This window comes from Aythya ferina (assembly GCF_964211825.1).
Source record: "Aythya ferina genome assembly, chromosome: 2".
Classification (NCBI taxonomy): Eukaryota; Metazoa; Chordata; class Aves; order Anseriformes; family Anatidae; genus Aythya; species Aythya ferina.
This window is the reverse complement of record NC_140297.1, coordinates 152,249,324-152,275,169: the sequence shown is the minus strand read 5'-3', so window position 1 is coordinate 152,275,169 and position 25,846 is coordinate 152,249,324. Positions and strand designations below refer to the sequence as shown.

Sequence of the window (25,846 nt, the reverse complement as noted above, 5' to 3'; positions counted from 1 at the left end):
GTTGAAGCAAAAACTTTAAAAAAACTTTTAATTCATATTTGAATAAATTTAATAGTCAGAAGATCTAGAAGATGTGGAACATGAACATATGCAAAGAGAACACCCTTTATTTCATTATCTGGTATGTAGTATTATTTATGATGAGGTGTTTGTTTTTTTTCAAAATAAATGAGAACTAACTCTACTGAGTATCATGATCCAAGTTTTGTAGTCTCAAAGTATTTAACTGCTTTTGTCCTATAGCAGTGTATAAACAAGACTCTGCAAAGTGGCAGTCTGGCTATTAGGGTGTTGGATTTGGCTATGGAGACAACTCAGGTGAAGTCCCCTTCTCTATGTAATTCAGAAAAAAAAAGTGTCTTTTTACATACTAAGCAATCACCTCACCTTTCAACCATGACTATTTCTTCTTTATTTAGGTTAAAAACTTACATCAAAAGTTTGAGGAAATATAGCATCTCCACAAATGTTCCCAACAGCTCTGTTCTTGGTCTTGTGTTGCAAATAGCAAAGCAATAGAAGCAGGATCAAATCTCCATCATGGTTTGATTCATGTTCTGGACAGTCTGTTTAAATATATCTGACTGCCTGTGGCTCAATTCAGACAGGTCCCTTTATGCAATTAGTTTCCTACCTATCAATGTAAGAACTTATTGCTGTGAAGGGCAAGTAAGAGAAGGATGTGACAATAGGGCCCTGCAGGTGCACCAATGCCAGAGCTGACAGAAACACAAAACAGCCCTCAGTCAAAGGATGCAGGCAGGTGGCCAAATCCCCACGGACAACAGGTGAAGTGTTGAGATCAAATATCACCTCGGCAGTGCACATGGAAAAGTTGCTGGTAAACTGTGAAAGACAACAGATGAGACAAGAGGGGATAGGGCCTTACATAGACTCTGCAGTGTCATGCAAAAGGTAGCATGGACAGCAGAGCTACATGAAGCTTTGAACTAATGCAAAAGTCCTGTGTGCCTGATTGAAGTTTTCTCAGGACATCATTGCATATTTATGACAAAGGAAAAATTAAAATCCAGCAACTGTCAATGAACATTCAGGAAACAGAGGGATGTATTACTCAGTTGCACCATTGTTTATACCAGGCCTCCCCAATGAGATGTGTGCGTTAATTCCCATACAATGTACAGATATAGGGCTATAATTTACATTATTTAAAGTTAAATGACATTATTTACTAGTAATTAAGAATTGTTGTATTTAAAATTTAACAGTCTAATAGAGAGTATATATATATGGAGAGAGAGAATATACATATATATACACACTACTAGCCTAGCCTATTTATTAGCCTAAAAAAAAAAAAAAAAAAAAAAAAAAAAAAAAAGCAGACTGGGGAAACTATTGTGTGGGGATTATTTTGGGGGGATTTTTGGGGGGGATATATTTTTGGAGATTATTTGCATGGGGATATTATATTGTGTGATAATACCTCTGACAGTTATGAGTGTTAGTTTAGATATTTTTGTATTATATCTATAAAAATTCTTCATAACACATTATAAATTACAGTGTTCTTAATTCTCTTAATTGTTCTCATAATACTTAAGACACTTCTTCAATGTGGAAGATTTGTTGTCAAGTCCTGTCTTACAGAGTCAGGTGTTAAATTTTCATATTTCAAGCCTTCTTGACCGCAAAACAAAGAAATTTGTAGATGAAAACTATACACACAGACTATCTAAACATGGATAAATTCCCTCCCAAAGCTTGTTCTTTTTATTAGCTTATTAACTATTAGCTGATTAACTTTGTGTAAATCTGTTTATCTGTTTCTTTAAATAACTGAAATATGTTAGCTTCCTGATATGATGAAAAGGTATTCTCTAGTAGAAAAATAGCTGCACTGGGACATCATAGGCATGTTTTTCTCCAAGGTTTTGGATTATGCAGGAAAGGGAAATAAAGATTAATTGCTTATTTTCAATTCCTCACATTTTTGTGTGACTGATTTCTCTCCATTTTGAAACTGTTATTTCATTATTTGTTTCACACACTGAATTGGTCCCCCTGTTGCAGTAACGAGAGTCCAAGTATTGAATTCAGTATGCAATTTTCTTCTCTAGATAAGGTCTGTCAAGGTCATGACTGAGGCATCTGAAGCAATGGTAGTTAGCTCCAGAGTTATGAAACAGAGCTGTTTATTCTTTACCTTCTCTGTTGTGTCATCTGGCTGCCCTGATATTGACTTCAGTGACTGTAGAACTGGGACTCTTTACAGAGAAATAGGTGTCTTGTTTGTAGACCAACAGTAACATGCTTTTCTGATCCTGAACAAGCTATTCAAATATTAATAAGCACTACTTCTAAGAGTACTTTCTGTGCAAATAGTTCTTGTCACTCAGGTAGGACTGGAAAATTTTTCTCTTTGTCACCCCAATGGTTCTATCATCTTAGCTGTGAGTTTCTTACGGTGATGTGCTGGACTATCCCAATACAAACTTGGAAGAAGCAGTCCTAGGTTTAAGGTACTTCTGAAGTGGCTGTAGCTGTGAATGATATGTGTTTTCTCGTATCAGAAAAGGAAGATATTGTTTTAACACAATGAAATTCCCCTTATAGCCCATAGATATATTAATTGAAAACAATGTTGGGACAAAATCCCTCTTCTGAGGCTGTTGACAAATATGTTTCTCTGTGTCTATTTTTGAGCAGTGAAACGGTCTTTACCATCACATTGAATCGAAACAACTTATTTTTGAGTCACATCATTATCATAACAAAGCAAATAATATTCTGGCCAAATATACTGCAAATAATTCACCTTTGGACAAAGAGTAACTGTAGAAAGTTTTAGTCAAAAAAAAAATTTTGAAAATTATTCAAAAATATAATAGAATACAGAACTATATACAGACTTGATTATAGTAGTTTTTTCATGTTGTTGGTTGTTCTTTTATAATTCTAAACTAATGGACTCAATGAGTTCAACAAATCCTTTCATTCAGGCATGTTTTTCTCTCCCTATCTTTCCCTTTCTGTCTGATAGGAGTAATATGTGTGCCACTGAACCATGCATGCAATTAAGCACTTAATGATAATCTGGCTTTTACAGTCATTTTATCACTACCCATACTTTGCTACCTAGAAAAAATAGCTCTTCATTTTGCAGACTAATTGGTTGTTTATAATAAATTGATATTGCATTTTACATTGCATTCTTTTCTAAAAGATATGAAAAATATGGCTTATACTTTCACGAGTCTGTTTTTTGTTGTTTTTGTTTTGTTTAACAGATACGTTAGGTCAAGAACAAAGCATGACATTGACATGAGAATAGGGATACATTCAGGATCAGTTCTGTGTGGAGTGCTGGGCCTGCGAAAGTGGCAGTTTGATGTCTGGTCATGGGATGTGGATATTGCAAACAAACTTGAGTCTGGTGGAATTCCTGGGTAAGGCAACACATATTTCCCACAGTCAGAAAACATTGTCAACACCATACACTATGCACCATTCCAATAGATTGTCTTTCCATTATTCCATCAACTATGACTTCTTGGGTTTCTTTGTTTATTTATTTATTTTTTTCTTTTTCTTTTTTTTTTCCTATTTTGTGATTGGAAAGTATTTGTAATGCAGAAAAAAAAAAAAAAAAAAAAAAAAAAAAAACATAGAAATGGTCCGCTTGCAGGGGTTTGGGAAAAGACAAAAATATTTCTTTTCCTTTTTCAGCTAAGATTTCATGCAGTTGGTCAATGGTTGTATTCAGATCTGGTACATGGAGATAGGCCAAATTTACCAATTAGGTGTCGACCATCCCTGAGTTTCTCCAGTCTTCATTCTGCTGCTGTGAGGCACAGTAATGTAATTTTTTATTTTATAATGCACAAAGTATGGGAAGAGTTATGTCTTCATATGTTGATATGGCAAGAGGTTATGGATGACAGGTTAATAGAATCATAGAATATCCCAAGTTGAAAGGGACCCACAAGGATGCCCCTTTATGCACAGCCATTTAGGTATGTGAAAATACAAGACTTTCCATCCACCTGCTTAGTTTTTCATCTGTGGTGGCTAATTCACCTGGAGGATAAAATATTGTTTTTGCCTGACATGAACTATATCTCACTGCAGTTTGGAAATTGCAGATCCTAAATTTGAAGCAATAGTAGTGGTTGCAGGAATCCTCTATACACTTTCAATTCCCTCTTCCATTGATGAAACATATAGATAAAGATCCCAAACAATGAAGTGACTAGTGGCAATGGAAAATGGAAGTAATAGCCATGGAGATTTTTATGTAGAAAGACTCTAAGTGATTCTGTCATCTTGAGTGAGAGAGGTTTTAAGCCATCAAATCTGAGTCATGTGCTATGCTCCCTACATATACATCAGTATCTGTAAGAGCTGTCAAGTTCCAAGGAAATTACAAAGTTATTTGGTTTACACAGTATTTGCAAATGTGGGCTTCATCCACTGTTTCCCACAGTAGACCTCTAGGCTAAGGTATATTATTAAATTCAGCAGAAAATGAAATGATTAATGCTCTGAAAACAAGTTTATGCTCTGTATATGTCATCAGTGTAAAAAACTACAGGCTAAAAGAAAAAAAAAAAAAAAAAAAAAAAAAAAAAGATAAAATATAAACCCTGATGCTTATCCCATGAGAGCTCCAGATGACTAAGAAAGGTCATATGTTGCTTTGTTAACATGAGCAAAACAATTATCTACCTTTCATTATGCATGCCAGCAAAAAGTGTAGTCTATTGCTGTTAATTCATACAAGAAATACAGCTATTAATGAATAACCCAGAGAATGCACCACCTTGCTGGTGTCAATAAAATGCCCAACTAAGTTGCAGTCTATTGGAACAAAGTAATTTCCACTCTTGCATATCCGTTTGCTAACAGAACAAAACCTATACGTGACAGCAGTTTGCTAAGTCTCTCAAAGCAGTGATTTACTGACTGATGTCTGATTTCCTGGTGCACAGAGTAGAGCAGTTAAGGTCACTTCAGCCTCTCCTTACTTCTCCCTGTATAAGATTGTACATTGTTATTTAAGAAAATTCTTTTTCCAGTTTCCCATCTTCTAATTTTCTTCTCCTGGTACATCTAGGTATTAATCTTTTGTATTGAATCGGCATAAAACTTAGCTAATAATTAATTTTCCAGGATGCATCATTGACAGGTATTTTTTAAAACTTTAGGTCTGATACGTTTTCAACAGTAGGATAGATGATACTTTTTGGCTTTGGTGCTCAGTTTCACAATTTACTGTATTTGTATGAAATTAGGGGACTCTCCATTATACATTTATTTTATTTTATTTTATTTTATTTTACTGGTTTTGTTTTGTTTTGTTTTGTTTTTAAGTAAGCTGTGGAAAAGGTGAAACCCAAAGTATTTTTAATCTACCAACTCTTTATTAGTATTTGGTCCACTTAAGGGTATTACATCAATAGCCAGTTCCATACTCTAGTTAAAGCTGTTATCATTTCCATTATAAAATCCATATTTCAGGACTTCATAATACAATCTTATGAAATTATATTAGGTTGAAACTCAGCACAAAGATAGTCACCCTGGCAACTAATGTATCATTTTCTTTTTCACCCCTCTCCTCCCTCCCTTTTTTTTTTTTAATTAGTAGTTTACTTCAATCGATTTAGCCTATTGTAAGAGCTAGGAAATGCATTATCTTTCAAAGATATATAATCTGGTTTTAAAGTCCAGGACAAAATTTGCTTATATTTGAGATATTTAAGAGTCTTTTTTTTTTTTTTTTTTTTTTTTTTTTTTTTTTTTTTCTGTCAGTTTTACTGAGATTTGATTACAAGTGTACTAATTTCTGTGAACTTCATAACAGCATGACTTCAGATACTGAAAGTTGTACAGGACTTATATTGACTTCAGTGAGAAGCTGAGACAAGTTAAAAAATGGCTGAGCTACAATTTTTTGATCTTTTAATAATAGACTGATGTTTAATATTCCATATAGACCCAGTTTGTGCCAGGTTGTGATACTCCTGGGTTTTTCACTATGATTAAAGACAATCGGCAATTGATTCTTCTAGAAATACCTGCACCTTATACAGGTGTTTAGAAACTTTTCAATCCAGTAATATTTTGTTCTTATAGTTGTATAGAGGCATTCTTTGTAGTTCCAGAAAAAAAAGTTCCCAGGGGATGTGCTAGGACCATTTTCTTCAGTCAAGCCAACCAATTTGCAGTGCCTGAGAAAAATGCCTCAGCACATGCCATCAAGAAATGATGAATTTTAGCTGACTCTGAATTTTAGAAATCTGTCTGCAAGCCTAACTTTCAAAAAGTGCTATGAATCCAAAGTTTAAAAAATTAGACAGTTTTAAAGTAAAGAGACAGTACATTTATTTTTCAGTTAGCTAAATATCTAATGAATATCTCCTCATGTTGCATTTATGATGTTGTTTTGTAAAGTATTGCATGGCTAACCATGCAATATAATATAATAACCATGCAAACCACATGTTTCAGTGGTGTCTTCAAATTATCAAACATATAGGTGGTTGAAGATTTCTTAAAACTAGAAATAAGAGCTTTTTTTTTTTTTTTTAATTTAACTTATTTCTGACCTTCTCAAGTAGTCATAACTATGATGAAGAAAATCAACATCAAACACCCCCCAGTTTTGTTTTAAGACATCCAAAGACATATTATATTTTTGCAAATGTTAAGCTGTTCATATGTCATCTCTTGGATTCATTAGATTCACTTTTGAAAAAGCTTTTAACTCACCACTTAGTCTTACCAGAAATTATCACCCCACCTGTCCAGTACATGATCAGTTTGCATAATTATTCCCTAATTCACTTCAGATACAATCAGACTGCTAATTTAAATAGTCTAAGCTACCTCAACTAACTGAAGAAAATTAAAGCACTTTCACACAAGCTGCTCTAATACATACCATTTATTTTCCTCTGACCATATCTACACGAAGTGGTAATTTTGATTCATTTTGAATAATATTTCACTAAGGAAGATCTCTCTTTAAACTATTACTGTGAACAAAGGCATCACATATTAATATCAAATTGTTTTTCCTGTGACAAGATTTTGTGTATTCATGAGATCATATTGATGAGAATGTGCTTTGACAGTATTTATCCCCAAATCATCATGTTTGTTGAATACATTGTTTTATTTTCTTTATAGAAATCACCATATACAACTGTAACACTTTTATTTATCTATCATATAAAAATTGTGCAGAGCCCATAAAACTCCTTGTTACCTATTTATACTAGAGCACAATTGGTATTTGCTACTACTTATTTCACTTATACAGGAGAATCCACATCTCCAAGGCCACTCTGGACTGCCTCAATGGGGATTATAAAGTTGAAGAAGGGCATGGCAAAGAACGCAATGAATTCTTGAGGAAACATAACATTGAGACGTATTTAATTAAACAGCCTGAGGAGAGTCTGTTGACTTTGCCTGAAGATATTGTGAAAGAGGCTGTCAGCTCCTCCGACAGGAGAAACAGTGGGGCAACATTTACTGAAGGATCATGGAGCCCTGAACTTCCATTTGATAACATAGTAGGAAAACAGAATGTAAGTCAAACTTCCTTTAATATCATCGAGTATGAATGCATGCTTGAGTGCGTTTAAATAATGGAAGCCTCAGAGAAAACAAATTCATCTTTAACCTTTTCTCTAACATATACTGTAAGAACAGATGATTAAACAAATTGTTTCAGGGCAGAAATAAATCATATGTGTAAACTGGGGAAATTCCAGGAGCACAGGTATTTTCTTTCTTCTTTTTTTTTTTTTTTTCTTTTTTCTCCAACTGAAATGTAATACTATAGTAATACTGTATAAAACTACAACATAGTTTTAATTGAATCAGTCCTTAGAGAAGTAAAATAAAAGTTAATCTAATGTAACCAAACTAGCTGAGACATTTTAGTCAGAGTATGAATATCACTGCACATCATCACTGTACTGCCATCAAAGTGAAAGAATATGTGAGTGGACATTCTGACAGAGGAAACAACACAGTGTAAGTTATTGATAAGTAAAGGAAAGAAAACAGATCTACCTAAAATAAATAAATAAATAAGTAAAAACACCTTGCTAAAACATTTTGTCCTTCCTTCCCTTCCCTTCCCTTCCCTTCCCTTCCCTTCCCTTCCCTTCCCTTCCCTTCCCTTCCCTTCCCTTCCCTTCCCTTCCCTTCCCTTCCCTTCCCTTCCCTTCCCTTCCCTTCCCTTCCCTTCCCTTCCCTTCCCTTCCCTTCCCTTCCCTTCCCTTCCCTTCCCTTCCCTTCCCTTCCCTTCCCTTCCCTTCCCTTCCCTTCCTTAAAAAAATAAAAAAATAAAAATGAAAGGCTGATTCTAAAACATAAATAAGGTTCAATCACAAGTGAGTTAGAGCCTAAAGTCATGATTAGTTTGATAGAAATATGAAAAAATGAAAACTGTTCCCAATCAGACCTTTTCCAAAAGTATTACAACACTAACTGCTAGCACCTTAGGAACCAGCAATTCTTATACAGTCATAAAAATTGCTTGCGAGGTCTGCTTACTTAGAGGAATTGAAGCTGGAAAGGTTAAAATGCCCTCAGACACCTGTTTTCACTACATTTGAAAGATTAATGGGTCTTTATGAAACAAGGTTGACTACATTTATATTACATTTTTCCTGAGTGATTGGTAATGACATGATATATCCTTTCTTCTGCTGCACATCCTTAGTCCTACTTGTCTTCACTGTCTGTTGAACTTCAAGCATTGTGTGCAGGTCTTTCTGTCAACTGTCTTCTGCTTCTTGCAAATCTGGTCTGAAGTGATAAGCCTTCACAATCGATCAGTCCATAGTGCTGTCTTCATCTCTTCAAAGTGTATTGAAGTTCTCTGTGATATAAAACACCTGCTTTATTTATATTCTGTACATCCATGTATCTGTATGTACACTGCCTTTTAGTATTCTCTGTATTTTGTTGAGTTCCCTCTAGTTTCTCATTTCATTAGGAACAGAGGTATGAATGCATGCTGCTGTACCTATCTTCTGATGTCTCTCTCTTTCTCCTTTCACTTTAAGACCATTTCTCTAGTCCCCAAAAAATCTTTGTAGAATAGGCTATCATTTCACTGATAATTTTTTCAGCTAAATCTGACCCAGATACTAACAAAAAAAAAAAAAAAAAAAAAAAAAAGAATAAAATAGGTTATTTTTTTCTATTCTATTATTGAAAAAACTCTTACTTAATGAACTAGTAAAAAGTTCATGAAAATCATTGAAATAAGCATAGCTAAACTGTTGTCTTACAAAGATGTTTGTCTTATGGCAACAAATGATCCATATCTAGAATTGTTTTTCGCTATTTTTTTAAGAATAGAATAGAATAGAACAGAACAAACTGATTTTTTACTGGAATCAATTAGAATTTTATATTACACAGATTTACAATAAGCTTTTGGGTGGACATTAGCTTTAAAAAAACCCTACTATTTCAGGTGTGATTAAATTATGTAATTTTTAAATTTAACGTTGAGAGAATAGTCATTACTGCTCACAAATAATGCATTTCAGCTCGAGATTCAGATAAATTTAAATCATATTAGGATATAGTAGTTTTTTTCCAGAGGCTTGTCAGCCTTGGATGGGATAACTGTTTAATAACTATAATTATGCAGCCTAAAAGGCACTGATAGCAACAGATGCCGAGAATCCAAGTAACAGCAACCTAACAATGTCACTCCATACATTTGAATATTTGCCAGTAACACTTAAAAGATTTCTTTACCTTATATAAGTTTTTAAAAATTTGAGTAACTTCTCACGTTTAGCTTAGTTTTAGCTGTAGGTATGTTGAGAAGCATATGAAATGGCAGACAGTCTGGTGAGCTCTCTTGCCCAAACTCCATTTTGCTCTCATGCATATTCTTTACCCCAGCCTCACTTTGTATGAGGTAACCTGAAGGCAGCCTAAGTCAGTGAATTCAAAGTGTCTTGATATGAGTGAAGAACAGAATAACCACTATTTACACATTCATAGACATTAATAAAAGATGTGAGGATCTATGGTGCTGTTACAACTACGTGCCTTAGCTATGGTTGTGAGGTAAGCCAAGGATGCAAGTGTCCGTTTGCAAATTCAGACCATGCCTAATATGGAAGGAGCTTTCTGTTATTGAAACAGGTGTCTGGGTTTCTTTTCTAAAGAAGAAAAGGCCAGACAGAAGTTATTTTATGTTAGGAGAACAGAGCTGGATTTCTTCTTTGGGCCTTCTAGAGGGCCTTCCAAAATATGGTGATTAGATGTGGTATTAGAGGCACCTAATGGGACTGTAATGATGTGAATTAGACAAAAGTAAATTAAAATGTCTGTGTTTTAGTAAGCATATCTACACATCTTAGTAATGGCTACAATGACTTAGCAGTTATAAAAAAAAAAAAAAAAAAAAAAAAAAAGGAAGGCAGGAAAAAAGGAAGGCAAGAAGGAAGGCGGAAAGGAAAGGAAAGGAAAGGAAAGGAAAGGAAAGGAAAGGAAAGGAAAGGAAAGGAAAGGAAAGGAAAGGAAAGGAAAGGAAAGGAAAGGAAAGGAAAGGAAAGGAAAGGAAAGGAAAGGAAAGGAAAGGAAAGGAAAGGAAAGGAAAGGAAAGGAAAGGAAAGGAAAGGAAAGGAAAGGAAAGGAAAGAAAAACAGCAATAAAGAAAAGAAAAACAGCAATAAAGAAAAGAAAAACAGCAATAAAGAAAAGAAAAACATAAAGAATTCCAAGGATATAATTCAGTTCAAACCAAGGCACCTGCATTTTTGCCTACTGACTGTCCTAGGTGTCAATATCCCATAGAGTTTAGTTAATCTTTAGTTAGATTCCTAACTGTAAGGGTTTAGTGTTCTTTGAGGTACTCCAGGATGCCATCCACATACATGGATGTGATAAATAATACAAGGGACTTATAAAAAAATCTGTGATCATCTGGACTATCTGCTAAAACCAGGCAAGAGACAGTGATGTCTTGTATACTGCTAATCACCCAAGCTGAAACAATATAATGTCCCAACTAGTGTATTATCTGAACAGTTCTCTAGGCTTCACCCTGTGGAGTAAGATCTTCATACAGCTTCTTAACTGTGACTATCTATTGCAGTTTGAGATACCCTAGCACACTTCAGTTGGTTCCTACCCATACCAACAGTGCATGGGACTGCTGTAGGTCCTGTGTCACATCTCCTAGCTCTAGATTGCTTTCTGGGATAACCTAGGACATCTCAGCTAATTACTGCAATTAACAGGGCAACTGAAAGTATCCAGGGTATATATTGTTAGTAATAGAAGTTTAGACACCAAACACCTAGGCATCTTCACTTAATTGTCTTCCTCCTGAACTGCCCCCTACCTGTCCCCTGTCTCTCTAAATATTTGAGCTTGTATTTCCCTATTTATCTCTAAGATTTGGTGTTTGATATATGAATAAATAATAATAATAATAATAATAATAATAATAATAATAATAATAATAATAATAATAATAGTAACAACAATAATAATGTAAAGCTTACCTAGAGCTTTATAAAAGTCACTGGCTATAAATTTCCCTTCTTTCTCAAGTCAGGATGAGTGGATTTATTAAATATGTTTGGTTTTAATTCATTCTATTGTTTATACTCAGATTCAGGTTTGGCGGGGGGGGGGGGGGGTGCCTAAAAAAATTCTGTATATTTTTTGTACAATGAATGGTTATCATCAACAACAGGAAGGCTCAAAAGACTATTGTAGGATTCACGGCTATTATCCACAAAGCTGTTCATAAAAGTGTAGAAGAGGTAGCAAGGAGAACTAATATTTCTTTACTTAGGGAAAGCAGAGTCTTAAAAATACGGAATGAAGATGGGGCTGCAGAGACAAAGTATGGTTAGAAGATATTCTTGGCCAATAATTTGCATGATATTTTGCTTTATTGTTATTACTAATTACTGGAAAGCATTTTTCTTAAGTGCGTGTATGGGTATAAGGGAGATGCTCTACTAAACTCAAATATGAATTTTCTTATTTTCCTCTGAAAATAAATACAAATTCAGAGTCAATTTTGCACCAATACTACTGACTGTTGCCATGCTCTTGACATTATGGCATGTTCATCTGCTACAAATCGTAAACCAGCTCATACATTCAGCAAGAAAACTGTTCTTCATATTAATCAAATTTAAAAAGATAATTTGAAGAAAAAATATTCACTTAAGAGAATGAACTGAAAACATCCCCTTTATGTAAATAAAACACAATACCCAGCTAAAACAATAGGGACCTTCTCCACCCTCATTTCCAATGCAGATATAGTAATATGAGTTCTCAGGAATTAATGCACACAACACCATTTTTTTATGATCTTGTCCTTTAAGAGTGATTTCAGATCCTCTTTTGAGATTTCATCCCCAGAAACTGATAATAACTTTCCTGCCCAGTTTAAAAATATATATAAAAAAAAAAAAAAAAAAAAAAAAAAAAAATCCTTACTTTAAAATAACTTACCCAGTTTAAAAGAGATAAGAATAGCTAGATTAAGTAGTGCTTTAATGTGTAGTAATACAGTATTGACTCGATTGTTTCCCTGGGTTTTTGCTCCAATCTTGGAGCTATTAACTTGATTATCAAGTTAATTAAGATATGGTTTAAGGCATATCTGAAATATTATTATGAAAAGAGAAACTTTAGTATCCTTTGCCTTGATTTTTTTCCCCAAAATCATGACGATACTGGTTTTCTGGAGGGATGATGGGGAAACTGGAGTAGAGAGACTTGCCAAACATTTATGATTGAAGCCTTTCTTCTACTAAAGCAAGCAAGAAGATTATTTTTCACTTCAATAGGCAGATGATTTCAGTCCTGATATCATTTTCTGCCTATATACTGGACTCTTAAAAAATGGAATATGAGAAAACTAGACATTATCCATGACTATGGAGTCCCTGGACTTTATTTTAGGACTACAAAGAGATCTGTAAATTAATGTTTGACAGCAAGTACCCTTAGTGTTTGACAGCAAGACCCTTACTTGTGTTTTAACGTGATCTCCAAGTTTCATTAAAAGTTAACTGTTCACTATACTTTGAATAAGAATGAGGGAAACCTCCCTATCTCATTATCTATACATAATCCTGTGATCCAAAAGAACTGACTTTCTAGAGAAACGCAGTGAAAAATCCATCCTAACTTCCTTTTTGCAACAGTGACTTGTAAGAGATAGAGAGGATCTTTTCCAGCAAGGAGCTATACGATACATTTCCTAAAGCAAAAGTGTATGTTTTTCCATAATTTTTATTTTATGCTGTGATGTATGAAGGTTTATATACTTTCCATTCATTAACATGTCTTAACACTTGAGAATATCAAAGGTAGTAGAGTTTATTTTCCCATTCAGCCTGCACCTTCCCTGTAGTTTGTGTCACAAAATGGTACCAACTCTGGTTTGAGTTATTTTTATGAAAGCAAACTCTACTTCTTTCCTGAAGGTGAAACATCCTTTGTACTACCTCCACTAACTTTCATTTGCAAAGCCGTGCAAGAGACTTTTTTCTTTTTTTTTTTTTTTATATCAGTGAAATATCAAAGGAATAAAGCAATTGAGATAATATATATATATAAAATAATATGAATTACAGTTACATTAAATCATATAGCCTAACTGTAATCTTGACTGGCTAAAATATACCAGTAGTGAAGAAGAGCATATTATCTGAAAAGCCATGCTGAAGTAACCAGAAATGCACCTTCTTCACTTCTGCCCAATGGATCTGTTCCTTAACTGCACACATCCAGTAACTTTAAGACCAAAAAAAACATTGTTACTCATGTTTTGTTTGTGTCTTCTGTTTCTGTAGCTTCCATTCTAAGTTGTGAAAACACACCACTGAGTTCAATGCCCTGTTGTGATTTTGGTGTGAACTCCCCTTATGCATGCTATGTATCTAATAATCTAATGATTATGTATCAGAATCTGGAAAGGAGATTGTACTCCTAATATTCAGTACAACAACAAACCTTGTAGCCTGTTTAAACTGGACTTTAAAGTACTCCCCTTAATGTACTGTATGTGTTTAGTGGAACAGACATATTATTTTACACTTCTGTAGATTTCATCAAATGAATTGCATGGAATGCTGTAATGGTTTGCAATGCAACATGATCTAAAACATTGCATTTTAACCCAAGGGGACCAGCAGGTTTATTCTGTTTGCATGTGCTTTCCCCTAGACTCTGGCTGCCCTAACAAGAAATTCAATAAATCTGCTTCCAAACCATCTTGCACAAGCTTTGCATGTCCAGTCTGGGCCTGAGGAAATTAACAAGCGAATAGAGCACACCATCGACTTACGGAGTGGCGATAAATTGAGAAGAGAGCATATCAAGCCTTTTTCACTGATGTTTAAAGACTCCAGCCTGGAGCACAAGGTAGCTGGGTCTTGGTAGCTGAATTATTTGCTACTCAAATTGCAATAAATGTCCACTGAAATAGAGAAGCTCTAGGTTCTAGCTTGCGTTGTTTCTTTTCTGGTTTTGTTCTTTTTCATTTTGTTTCAGTTTTCAGAAGATGGGACTGATCTAGAGGTCATAATGGACACTGTCATGATGCAGGTGTTACAGTGCTTCAGTGATTATATTTCATTGCTGGAAAATGCCTACATTGAGCAAACTCTTCTTCTGAAAACAATAAAAGCTACTTGCAGGTTTCATTTGTTGTGTAGTACAAGCAGTTTTCCATCATATGACAGGTTGCTTTGGCATAAATGGTGATTGAGCATATTAATATACTGACACTTCTATTCAAAATAGATATCTATATTTATATAGATATGTGCCTCTCATTTACTAGCAGAATCAATCTGGTCTCCTCTAGTCAGCCACTGTTTATTTCAAGTCAAAATTAATGTCAACTCTTTGCTTTAAACACCACTTTTTAACATCTGCTTTTAAGAGGTAAATGTTGTTCTTGTTTTTGTTGCTTCTCAGCAGCAATATGATCTCACTAATTTCTGTTTTAGTCCACATCCATATATAATCTTTAAGCTAAAAAGAGAAAGGCAGGGGGAAAAGTTTACTTGCAAGCTGAGTGGGAGAGGTGTTGCATATGATTTCATTGACCTGCATGCTATTGAAATGCAGTAACAGCAGGCCTATGATATGATGTGCACTTAAACTGAAAAGAAAAGAAAAACAAAAAAAAATAATTGCAAGTCTGAAGGCCTACACCACCATCACTTTTCCACCGGAAAACAGACTATTTTGCTTGACTTACAGGAGACTAGTCCTCAGGTGGTATTAATGGTGATCGCTTCATGAAAACCACTGGAAAAGGAAAAGTCTGTTTGAAGTGTATCAAAGTCCTTATTTTAAAAGCAGCCTATAGAAGGAAAAATATATATATATATATATTTATTTTTTTTGCTTAAAAAAGGGAAAGATTCTATTTCCCCATGAGGATATTTATGATTCTGAGACACAAGGTAAAATCCCACAAGGTATCAATGCCACAAAAAAATGCAGTTATTATGCAAAGCTGTCAAGAACCCAGATTTCAACAACAGCTAAAGAAAGGGCTGTGGCTGAAACCATACTTCTCTTAGCAGGACAAAAGCAGCCGATGAAGAAAATTTCCCCACCTGTCTAGTGACACTGTACCAGAAAAGAAGCCAAAATTATCAGGGACAAAATTATCAGGGACATTTATCTTGATAAGATAAATAATATGACTGTGATATAGTGGTTGAAAGCTTCTTTTGGTGTGGTTCTCTGGATCACATGCTCTGGTCCAAGACCTGTTTGTAAACGCTATATGAAAAAGACATTAACACTAGTATTAGGCTTTGGAGCAGGAAGTTAAATTTAGGATTTCTGATATCCTGCTAATTAGCATTTAAAGGTCTAAAAGTCACGAGCAATCTTTAATCTTTTAAAGACAACAGGTAAAAAGATAAGATAGAAAAGTCTGGATATAACAGAATAATCAAGAAGGTGGGGGATCGTGTATTAGATTTTTTTGTGTGTGTAAAAGAAGAAACAGCCTGGTCACAACCAACTTGCTGAGTAAAGCAATGATGAATGATGGATACTGAATGATGAACCCCACTTTACATTGCTATTTAATAAAAACAAGTCCTCAACATAGGCTGAAGCAAATGGACACTGCCCAAAATCAGATTCTATGTTCAGAATCCCAACTCTCTTGTGATTTTGGACCTCATGATTAACATCCTTATGGAAAATGTAGACAGTCAGGTTAGAATTTCATTAAAATGCAATTTAGGCAAGGGGGGGGGGGGGTAGAATGGGCAAAACCATGCCCTAATCTATGACATTTCATAGGTCATATTTTAAATATTAATAAGGTTTATAATTACTTCTGGATATCAAAAAGTCTATTAAAAAGCCAACATTTTTATCAGTTTTGATACATTTTCTTCTCAGTGTAATATTTCCAATGCCACCCTATGTTAAAAGACTTGGAAAGTAGTTCTTCCATTCAATATTTCCTTTCATTCAATATTTCCCTAGGTATTTCCTATTTCTCTTTCTGTCCTCTGAATTGAGCTGATTTTTTTTTTTTTTTTTCACTGCACAGAAATAAGTTTTGGTTTTATTTCTTTTAATGTCAACACTGTTTTAGTTGCTCTGGTTCGCCCATCTCTAATGACTAAATAGTTGTCAGCCAGCAAACTTCTTGCTTGTATTGAGTGTGCAAAGACACCATGAGTGTGCTCAGAGAAAGTTGAGGGTTGCATTAGGATGTAAAGGGATGATGTGGGTTAAGGAAAGATGAATTGCAATGTATTCTTTGTTATGGTCAGGTATTTGTAACAGGCATCTGCCTATAACAGGGGACAATGTAGACAATGTCATTCCCTTTCTTCCTTGTTAGCCCATACAGTAGTTACAGGTTGTCCTGATGGCCTTAGTGTTAAACTATAGAACACAAACAATCATGAAAAAAACAACAGGGGAAATGTTTTCAACAGACAATTGTCAAAGACAACTCCATGTTGTCTTATATTACTATTTGTCTTATATTACTATTGTCTTATATTACTATTACTATCAGTTTCTTCCTTTCTCCTCTTGCCCATTCAGGAAGCAAAAGAAGCTCAGATTAGAAGCCCCCCTCTGGTCTCTCTGTTAGAAAGAACCTATAAAAGGTTCTCTCTAACCTTTCAGTCTGGAATTATGCTTTCTTCTAGTCATTAACATTTTGCAACTGCTTACCATGACCTTCTACATCAGCCTCATGAGGTGTTCCCTGTAGTGTTGCTGAGCAAAAAGAGTATAAGTCTGTTGGCCTCCCATCTCACACTGCCATTTCCATTTGCTGCCAGTCACCATCAGCTCAGCACAGAAGCAGCTGTAAGTCAGATATAACTCTGAAATAAAGGAACTTATCTTATGTAAAATATTGCACCCTCACATTTAGACATCACAATTTTGGGCAGTACTTGTATCTGCCTAATACTTATTTATTTTACCTGCAAATACTTCTCACAGCAGACCTCACAGTTATTCAATATGTAGAACAAGTACCCATAGTGGATCTCCCCACCATGCACTGTTGCATTAATGGTGTTCAGTCAGTATTGTGTTAATGCTCTGTAACCACAGAGAACTGAGTAACCATATGAACAATACTCTATATTTCTTTCTCCTGCATTTGTAACAGGACTACTCTGCATTGGGATCATAAGCATTTTTGGGTGGCTTGAATGGATCTCAAATGGACTTATGCTGGCTTTTTCACCTGCCTGCATTTCTTATACTTTTATTCTTATTCTTTTATTCTTATTCTCATTGCAAAGAAATTGTGGACAGCAGATTTACACTAGTACTGAAAGTGCTGATTTACTTCTTTTGAGGTTTAAATGGTAATATATATATATATAAATATATTTTCTGGAAACATCATGCCCAGAACTACCATGGGAGCTAGCACAGCTCCCAGTTTGCAACAGTTTAAATCATTTGTAGATGACAGCAGTTTAAGCCAGTGATACATCTTCCCATTCCTCTCTTATCTTATTGCTTTTATGTCCTTCTTGGTGATAGCATAAATGTAGATTCCACAGCAATCTGCAATGATTGCATTAGTGAACAGGTTATATCCCTCAGGCATATTTCCACATGAACTTGGTAAGAATACATTTTTCAGGGGATTTGTGCAAGATCCCCACCTGGTATATTTTATAGATTCTTTCTCCAAATGGACTAGTCATTATTAACCTGTATTTTACTCATTAGCACTTGATGGCTTGTTTAGAAACTAATTCACTCTCAATTTTGCTAGAGGCAATTTTCACAAATAGGATGTAGACAGATAGAGCAAGAGTCATTATAAGTAGAGTACTTATAATGGTAGCATGAAAATACACTAAAGATTTTCAAACATGTAATGGCACATGGGGAAAATCTCCTTCTACTTTAGTTGATTTCCAAATATTAAAAGATGTCCTTAAGATATTCTACCATGATAACAATGACTTAGTAACACCAGTAGCATGTATTTTCAGATAAGATAAATCATAGAAACAAGGTAAGAAATGTTGCATTCTGGTAGAATTTTTGTTAAGGAGAGTTTTCAGTGTAAAGATCTGTATAAAGATATCCTAAGCCCTCATGTGTGTTTGTATTGAGATCATAAATAAGACTGGGCTTAGAGGTGAAGTGTCTGTATTTTCTGTGAGATGAACACACTGAAAACATCAAAAGAGCTTTGAATTTCTCAGTACAGGTTATCTTAGGTTAAAATTAGACCTAAATATTTGAGTTTCTCTGTATAAAAAGTTCAGATGGGTGAGAAGTTAAATGACTAGGAAACAAACCTAGTCCATGCTGCATCCCATATCCTTGCAGAAATAAGCTTCACCTTTTTCCTTTGATCCAGAAACTTCCAGTGCAGAGCCAAGAAGCTCTGTAAGGAACACTTGGCAAATTTTGAGCCTGTTCAGCATCTTCTTTTCTGTTATTGATAAACAACGAGGTCTGTGTAGACTCTTTGTTCTTTTCAGAAGTTCAGCCATCCCTTTTCCTGCCTTGAGTTTCCATCTTCTTCTGTGCCTGCCCAGCAGAAGCTGCAGAAACTTTTCCAACAGCACAAATATCACTCTGGAAGCAAAAACAAAACAAAACAAAACAAAAAAATACTATCTCCCCTTTCATCCAAAAGAGCAACAATGAGCATAAAGCCAATCACCTTCCTACTTAGTGTGCATACACTGTAGGTGAACAGAGTAGGTGAATACTACAGCCTATTGCATGTCCAGCACCCGCCTTCCAAGGAGCCCTGGGAAAAACGAAGAGGTGGTGAATCACAGAATCAAAGCATAGTTAAGGTTGGAAGGGATCTCTGGAGATCATCTAGTCCAACTTCCCTGCTCAACAAGGGTCCCCTGGAGCACATTACCCAGGGTTGTGTCCAGATAACTGTTGGATATTTCCAAGGAAGGAGACTCCACAATCTCTCTGGGCAACCTATCAGTGCTAGGTCACTCTCATAGTAAAGTTTTTCCTCAAAAAATGAGCAGCTTTACTTGGCAGAGAAAACTTGGTCTTATTTATTTGGGCCAAATTTCAGCTAGCTGGCTGAGCATGGATAAACAGTGCCATCCAACATCTCAAAGTTCAAGACAAATGGTTCAAGTCCCTTGGGAATAAAGGAGGAGCTCCTGCTGCACGATAAGCAAGTCATGCCAGTTCGTGTAGGCCTGTGTGACATTGCAGCTACAGCTTTGATTGCAGAGTACGTCTCATCATGACTCTTTTTACCACTCTATTTTGCTCCAGCAGGCTATGTGCCTTTCCATATTTGTGGAAGAGTCTTGAGGCTTAATCTATTCTTAATGACTTCTCCAAGTTATAAAAGAATAGGCTGTTAGAGAAGTGCTATGTTTATCATGGGTGTTTGTGCTGTTTCAGAGACAATAACAATGCCTCATCACAACATTATTACTGATTAGACCACAGCATTCATCCTTTGACATAATGCTTGACACAACAAGTGATTCCATGTCTGTATTTCATTCAATTAATTTGCTATAATTTCCCTAAGTAATATTTGGGATTTAATGTTATATTTTAAGAAATGTGCCTTTCTTTCTCCCTTTGGTTCTTTTTGTGCCAGAACCAAAAAAGCCTAGGTCCATTATTCAAGCAGACTGATGCAGTTCTGTTTCCCTGCACATGAAATTGGGGTCAGTGCCTCTGTGCTTTCAGCAGAAAAATGAAGTGGAGTTGCCTTTGAGCACCATCAAAAATCATGTCAAAATGGTACTGCTTCTGAAAACAGAAGACACAGGGTATAATCATGGCAGAGGAGGATCCAAAATGAAAGGCATCAACAAACACATCTCTTACTCAAAGCAAATGTAAGCAGGGAAGAGAGAAGCCTTTTTCCCATTTCAGAAGCTTGAGTCTGTATAGTCTGTATGAGTCTAGACAGGATCTTCCTTCAAGAGCAGTTTAGCATTAAATGCAGAAGTACACATATGAACCCTCTCAATGCATGTTGCTGATACAGTTCTTAATTGCTTTTTATTTTTCTCAATTATAAAACTCTTTAGGCATTTATAACAGCAATTTGCTTTATTTTCAAACTTCTGGAGAAATATCCTGATATCAGATATTTCTTTGATTCTGGTTTACTTTTCTTCTGCACATGTAACTCTCAGATCCCTCAAAAGAGATTATATAAAATGGAGTTACTGTTCAGAGGAAGACAAATGACTGAGACAGGCTCCTATGGGATTGATCATTAGGTGAAGAAAATTTGTTGTCATCTCTATAGGATAAATACATCTACGGACAAATCTTCATCTGCCATAAATGATTAGAGTTTCATTAAATTAACAGTATTTAATATCAGCTGAAGATCCAGGCAACATTTCCACTTAATCTGATTCATTGCAATTTACTGATCCGCAATGATTTATTGATGTATCTGTTACTCCATTTCTGGGTAACTCCAATAAAACGGGAGCTTGCTAGCATTTTCAGTGGTCTGATATGCTGGGAAAAAAAATACCTTTACAATAAATGATAGCAATAATGCACTTCAAATGTTCTTTTACATAATAATACCCTCATTTTCTCCTTGGAAAATGCCCACATTGACAAGTTTCTGTACAGCCACTGGAAATGTCAGGATCCAGACATAACAACCTACATACTAGCTACAGAATGTCCCAAATTGGGTGCATTTAAAATAATTAAAAAAGAAAGCAGAATGGTATCAATATGGAAAGCACAGAGACAACTCTGTAATATAATGCATGCAGACAGTCAGAGGATACTTTTGTGTTTGCTTTCAGGTGAAGAAACCCACAATTCCTTTGGTGAAGCAATTATGTATTTAGTACTATATTCATCATCAGAAGCTGCTATCTATTCATTCGTTTTATGCAAATAACTTGGAAAAAGAGGCAGCCAACAAAACCATTTTGTAGTACAAATGAAAATTAGAGACTTGTGTTCAATAAGTATTTTACCAGCGTATTTGTGATTTATTTGTTGTTCTTGGATTTTAAAAAATAAATTCAGAATTACTGATTTATTAGCTCTTCCCCCAAACCTCACATATGCATCAGTCTTTATGAAATCACTGGGTCAACACCTAATTTGCTCTTGTTTATTTTTTTTTTTTCTTTTTATTCCAGTATTCTCAAATGCGGGATGAAGTATTCAAATCAAACTTGGTGTGCGCATTTATTGTTCTTGTGTTTATCACCACTATCCAAAGCTTACTTCCTTCTTCCAGGTAAATATAGAAATATATTACTGTATATCTGAAGGTACTCTTGGGGAAATAATGGGATAACATTGCTAGCAGATATGGAATGAGCCAATAAACTGCTTGTTCCTCAAACTCTTTGGAAATATTTTTGCCCTTCCTCCTACCCCCTCTCCCCTCTTTATTATTTGCTTTTGTATCACATTCTCTGAAACTTCACATTTTCACGTGATAGACAGTAGTATCTATTGACATTATAATATTATGTTTTTAAGCAGAACTCCCACTGAGATAAGTGTGAACTTTGTCTTACAAAAGTTTGACGTGATATGGCCTGCTGCTTTCTGCGTTCAAGTAAAACGTGATCTAGACTTAAAACTGTTCTTTACAAAGTGACAATCAGTGATTGTTTTGGTTTTGTTTCTTACATGCTACATTAGAAAGTCGTACTGTTGCGCTTTGTTGCTAATGATATGTATTACCCAGCTGAGGAAAGCAATCTTTTGCCCTTAAGACGTAGCAGCAGCAAATGATCTGGTAGACCTTTTCCCACTTCTGCTTCTGTCTGGGGCTGACCAAGCAACAAGTTCCTATCAAAGTGAAGAAACTGACACAGCTGTGACCTATATGTTCACATGCATAACATAGTTAAGCCCACCAATTGGCCATTTAGCCTACTACTTAACAAAACAAGATTATATGTAAGTACAGTCGGTTTTCTAACATCATAGCAAAGCCAGCAAGCCACTAATCCCATTTGGTCTTTGAAAAAGTGCTCAGATGGAAATGCCCAGATGAGCATAATTGTCAGGTGGTTTCTACCACTCAGATGAACATTAGTTTATGGCTTCCTGGAGAATGACACTGAAAATGCACTACTTGTATGTGAAATAACAAACTTATGTTACAATCATCCAGCAATATATCTTGGATCATGTTTAGAAGGACTTGTTCACCATGTTTATGTCACAGAATAACAAAACAGTGATTGGATGCAGGTTGGCAATTGCATTCTGCAGCAGTGGTATACCATGTATTCCATAGTTGTTCCTTGATGGGAATGTACACAGAGTAATGTCTGACCTTGCACTGCTCCTTATGTGCTATATTGCTCTAATAGAAGAAAGTTTGTTTGCTTGGCTAAAGTCTTTCTCCCAATGCACATTTAAAATTTTTCACTTCTGGTAGCTGTTATTTTTGCTTTTTCTCAGTATGCACAAGATTTATGGATCTTATTAATGGAACCTGTTTTCTAAAATTATTTCTGCTGCTATATCAATCACTACTATACCAGCAAAAATACATGACATTTTTTCTATCTGCACAAATTCATCTCTGTTAATTCTCATGACGGTATCTAGTGCCATTGGAATAAGAGGAGAAGGAGTCACATAGCTTCAATGCCTGCAGCTGTCTCTCATTCTGATTTCCCATATTGCACAGTAATTTGGGTTTTCCCATGTATTTCACAAATTCTTTGGACTTTTTTGTCACTGAATATTAAACAGGCTGCAAAAATAATAAATGAAAAAAAAAAAAAAACACAAATAAATAAATAAATAAATAAATAAAAACTTTAGATATTTCCTATATTATTTCCTACAAGATAAGATAAGCAGAGGTTTTTGAACAAAATTGTGGAACCTTGGCCCCAGGATCACCTCAGAAATTGGTTAATAGAACCTGGGAATATATTTAGAGGAAAGACTAACTACCATTATCCCTTTGAGAAAGAGGATCTGAGCAAGTACACAGGTACTTCGTGGCAGTTCTGATGTCCTTTCAGAAGACCACTGTAAAGATTTAAGAAGGAAAATTTTGGTCTTAATTTTTTCAAGTTCTGATACTTTACTTCAGAAACATGTTTCAGTTTTCAGTCTTAATAAAACATAACTGTTAAATGAGGAGTGTTCAAAAGCTGAGCAAAGTGGGGAAAAAAAAAAAAAAAAAAAAAGAAAAGGGATGAGGGGATTTGAGAAAGAAGATTTATTTAAAGGTATTGAATGAGGAAATAAGTTCAGATAAGTTCAGATTTCTAAAATTTCTCTTCAAAAACCAATTCCACTTATGAGTATAAGCACATGAACAAGCACATGAATGGATTTGGATTCAGACAATCTTAAACACTTATGTTTATACTTCTAGTAGATATCAGAGAAGTACCATAGGAGCACAGCATGGATATCATTTACACGGTAAAACTAACAAACTGTATAATTCACACCCCTCATGGTAACTTACCCTATCAACATATTTTAGAGCTTTTCAATTTATGATTTGGTGCTTTGTTGTGCAGGGATGGAATTATGTATTTGTTTAAGTGCATTTGAATATTTTGCTAAGCTGAGTCTTTTGGGAATTTCTGGAAACATGGTAAAAGAAACATTATTTAAATCATCATAAAGTATATCTTACTAAGGGTCTTCAGAGAATTTCCCATGTAGGTTGCCTAGGTCTGTGTGTGTGCTAAAGAAGGTAATCATAGAATCACAGAATTGTTTTAGCCCCCTAGTTTTAATAGGAGGGCGGCAAGGAGCATTGATCCTGCAATGGGGGCTTCTACGTGGGCTTTTGGCAGTCAAAGATGTAGGCCATATAGTGGGGCTTTTACTATAAATGCTATGAGTAGTGCTAGACCTGAGAGGATGCTTGTTCATGAGGTGGATAGGGTTGGGTGGGTTAGTTCTAGGGTTGGTAGGTGTAGGGCGCCGATTTTTACGTATAGGTGTATGATCGTGATTAGAAGGGGTAGTGAGCTTACTAGTGTATAAAATAGCAGGTAGGTGCCAGCGCTGAGGCGTTCGGGTTGGTTGCCCCATCGTGTGATTAGAATTAGCGTTGGGATAAGTGTGGCCTCGAATGCAATGTAAAATAGTGCTAGTTCTGTGGTGGAGAAGGCTAGGAGGATAAATGGTTGGACTATGATTAGGGTTGAAATGAAGGTTCGCTTTCATGACAGGGGTTCTTGTTGGAGGTGATTTTGGCTTGCTATAATTATAAGTGGGAGTAGTCAGCAGGATAGCACTAGGAGGGGGGAGGAGATTTGGTCAATTCCTGTTCAATGGGACAGGAATTTATGGGGGTAGTAGGTTGGGATCAGCCATTGGAGGCTGAGGGCAGCGATCAGTAGGCTGTAAATAGTAGTGTTAGTCCATAGGAATTTTGGCGGGGATAGGAGGGCTGTTGGGAGGAGTATGATTGTTGGTAGAATGATTTTTAGCATTGTAGCAGGTTTAGGTTATGTAGTTGATAGGAACCTATTTGACCTTAAAGATCATCTAGTTCCAACCCCCTGCCATGGGCAGAGATGCCACACAGTAGATCATGGAGGCCCAGGGCCTTATCCAGCACTTCACCAAGCAATTTCAAAAAGAACAAAGACTAACTTTACTTAACATAAAAGTTAACTTATCTTTCTGTTATTATTACTACTATGTAGGGGAGTTGCAGAATTTTATTTCAGTTTATATATGTCTCCTGCGCGATAAATACTGGATTCATTCATACTTTCCCCTGACAGGATAGGTACCTCACAGAATTTAAGAATCTTTGCAGTAGCTTTCATGCTTTGAAACATTGGGTCATTACTCTAAGTGACATAAATTAATGCCATATTTCTATTGTAATTATCTTCTATGAAGCCATTAAGTTACATTGCCAACTTTGCAGTGATTCATCTTTTACATCTGAAAGGCTTGGGAGTTTGATTCTTCTCCTGCAATAAACTTTCTATATGCTCACATGGGTAACAGGTCATACTAGAGCAGACTTCTGTGCTACTCTTATTTCTGACAGTTTTTCACTGGGTTATTCTTCTGAGGGGAGCAAAATAGTTTTCAAGTTATTTATTTAAAACATCTGCATCCTTTGTCTTACATAATTTTTCCTTCTGGCTCCACAACTCTTGATTTACGACTGTGAAAGGAAGAGGAAAGGCAAAAAGCTCATTTCAAACTGACATTAGGGGACCCCTGGAAAAAAAAAAATAAAAATCGCTTGTCCTTAAATTGCTTCTTCAATGAAAAGGGAATCTATCCCATGCACTTCTGAGAGAAGTTCTTAGACAGAAACATATTATGTCTTGTTCCTTTTCTTATAACCTCTGTTATATCTTTGGCTGCACTT

At 35.4% G+C, this 25,846-nt stretch overlaps 1 protein-coding gene across 1 annotated transcript in view; it reads left to right on the top strand.

Annotated features, from left to right (window-relative positions):
* Positions 1–25,846, top strand: part of ADCY8 (adenylate cyclase 8) — a 123,297-nt gene that overhangs the window by 66,205 nt on the left and 31,246 nt on the right. The window contains exons 6-9 of the mRNA XM_084508988.1: positions 3,252–3,410; positions 7,289–7,559; positions 14,212–14,409; positions 21,648–21,748. Of these exons, the coding sequence (XP_084365114.1) occupies positions 3,252–3,410; positions 7,289–7,559; positions 14,212–14,409; positions 21,648–21,748 (729 nt within the window). The remainder of the gene's footprint in view (positions 1–3,251; positions 3,411–7,288; positions 7,560–14,211; positions 14,410–21,647; positions 21,749–25,846) is intronic.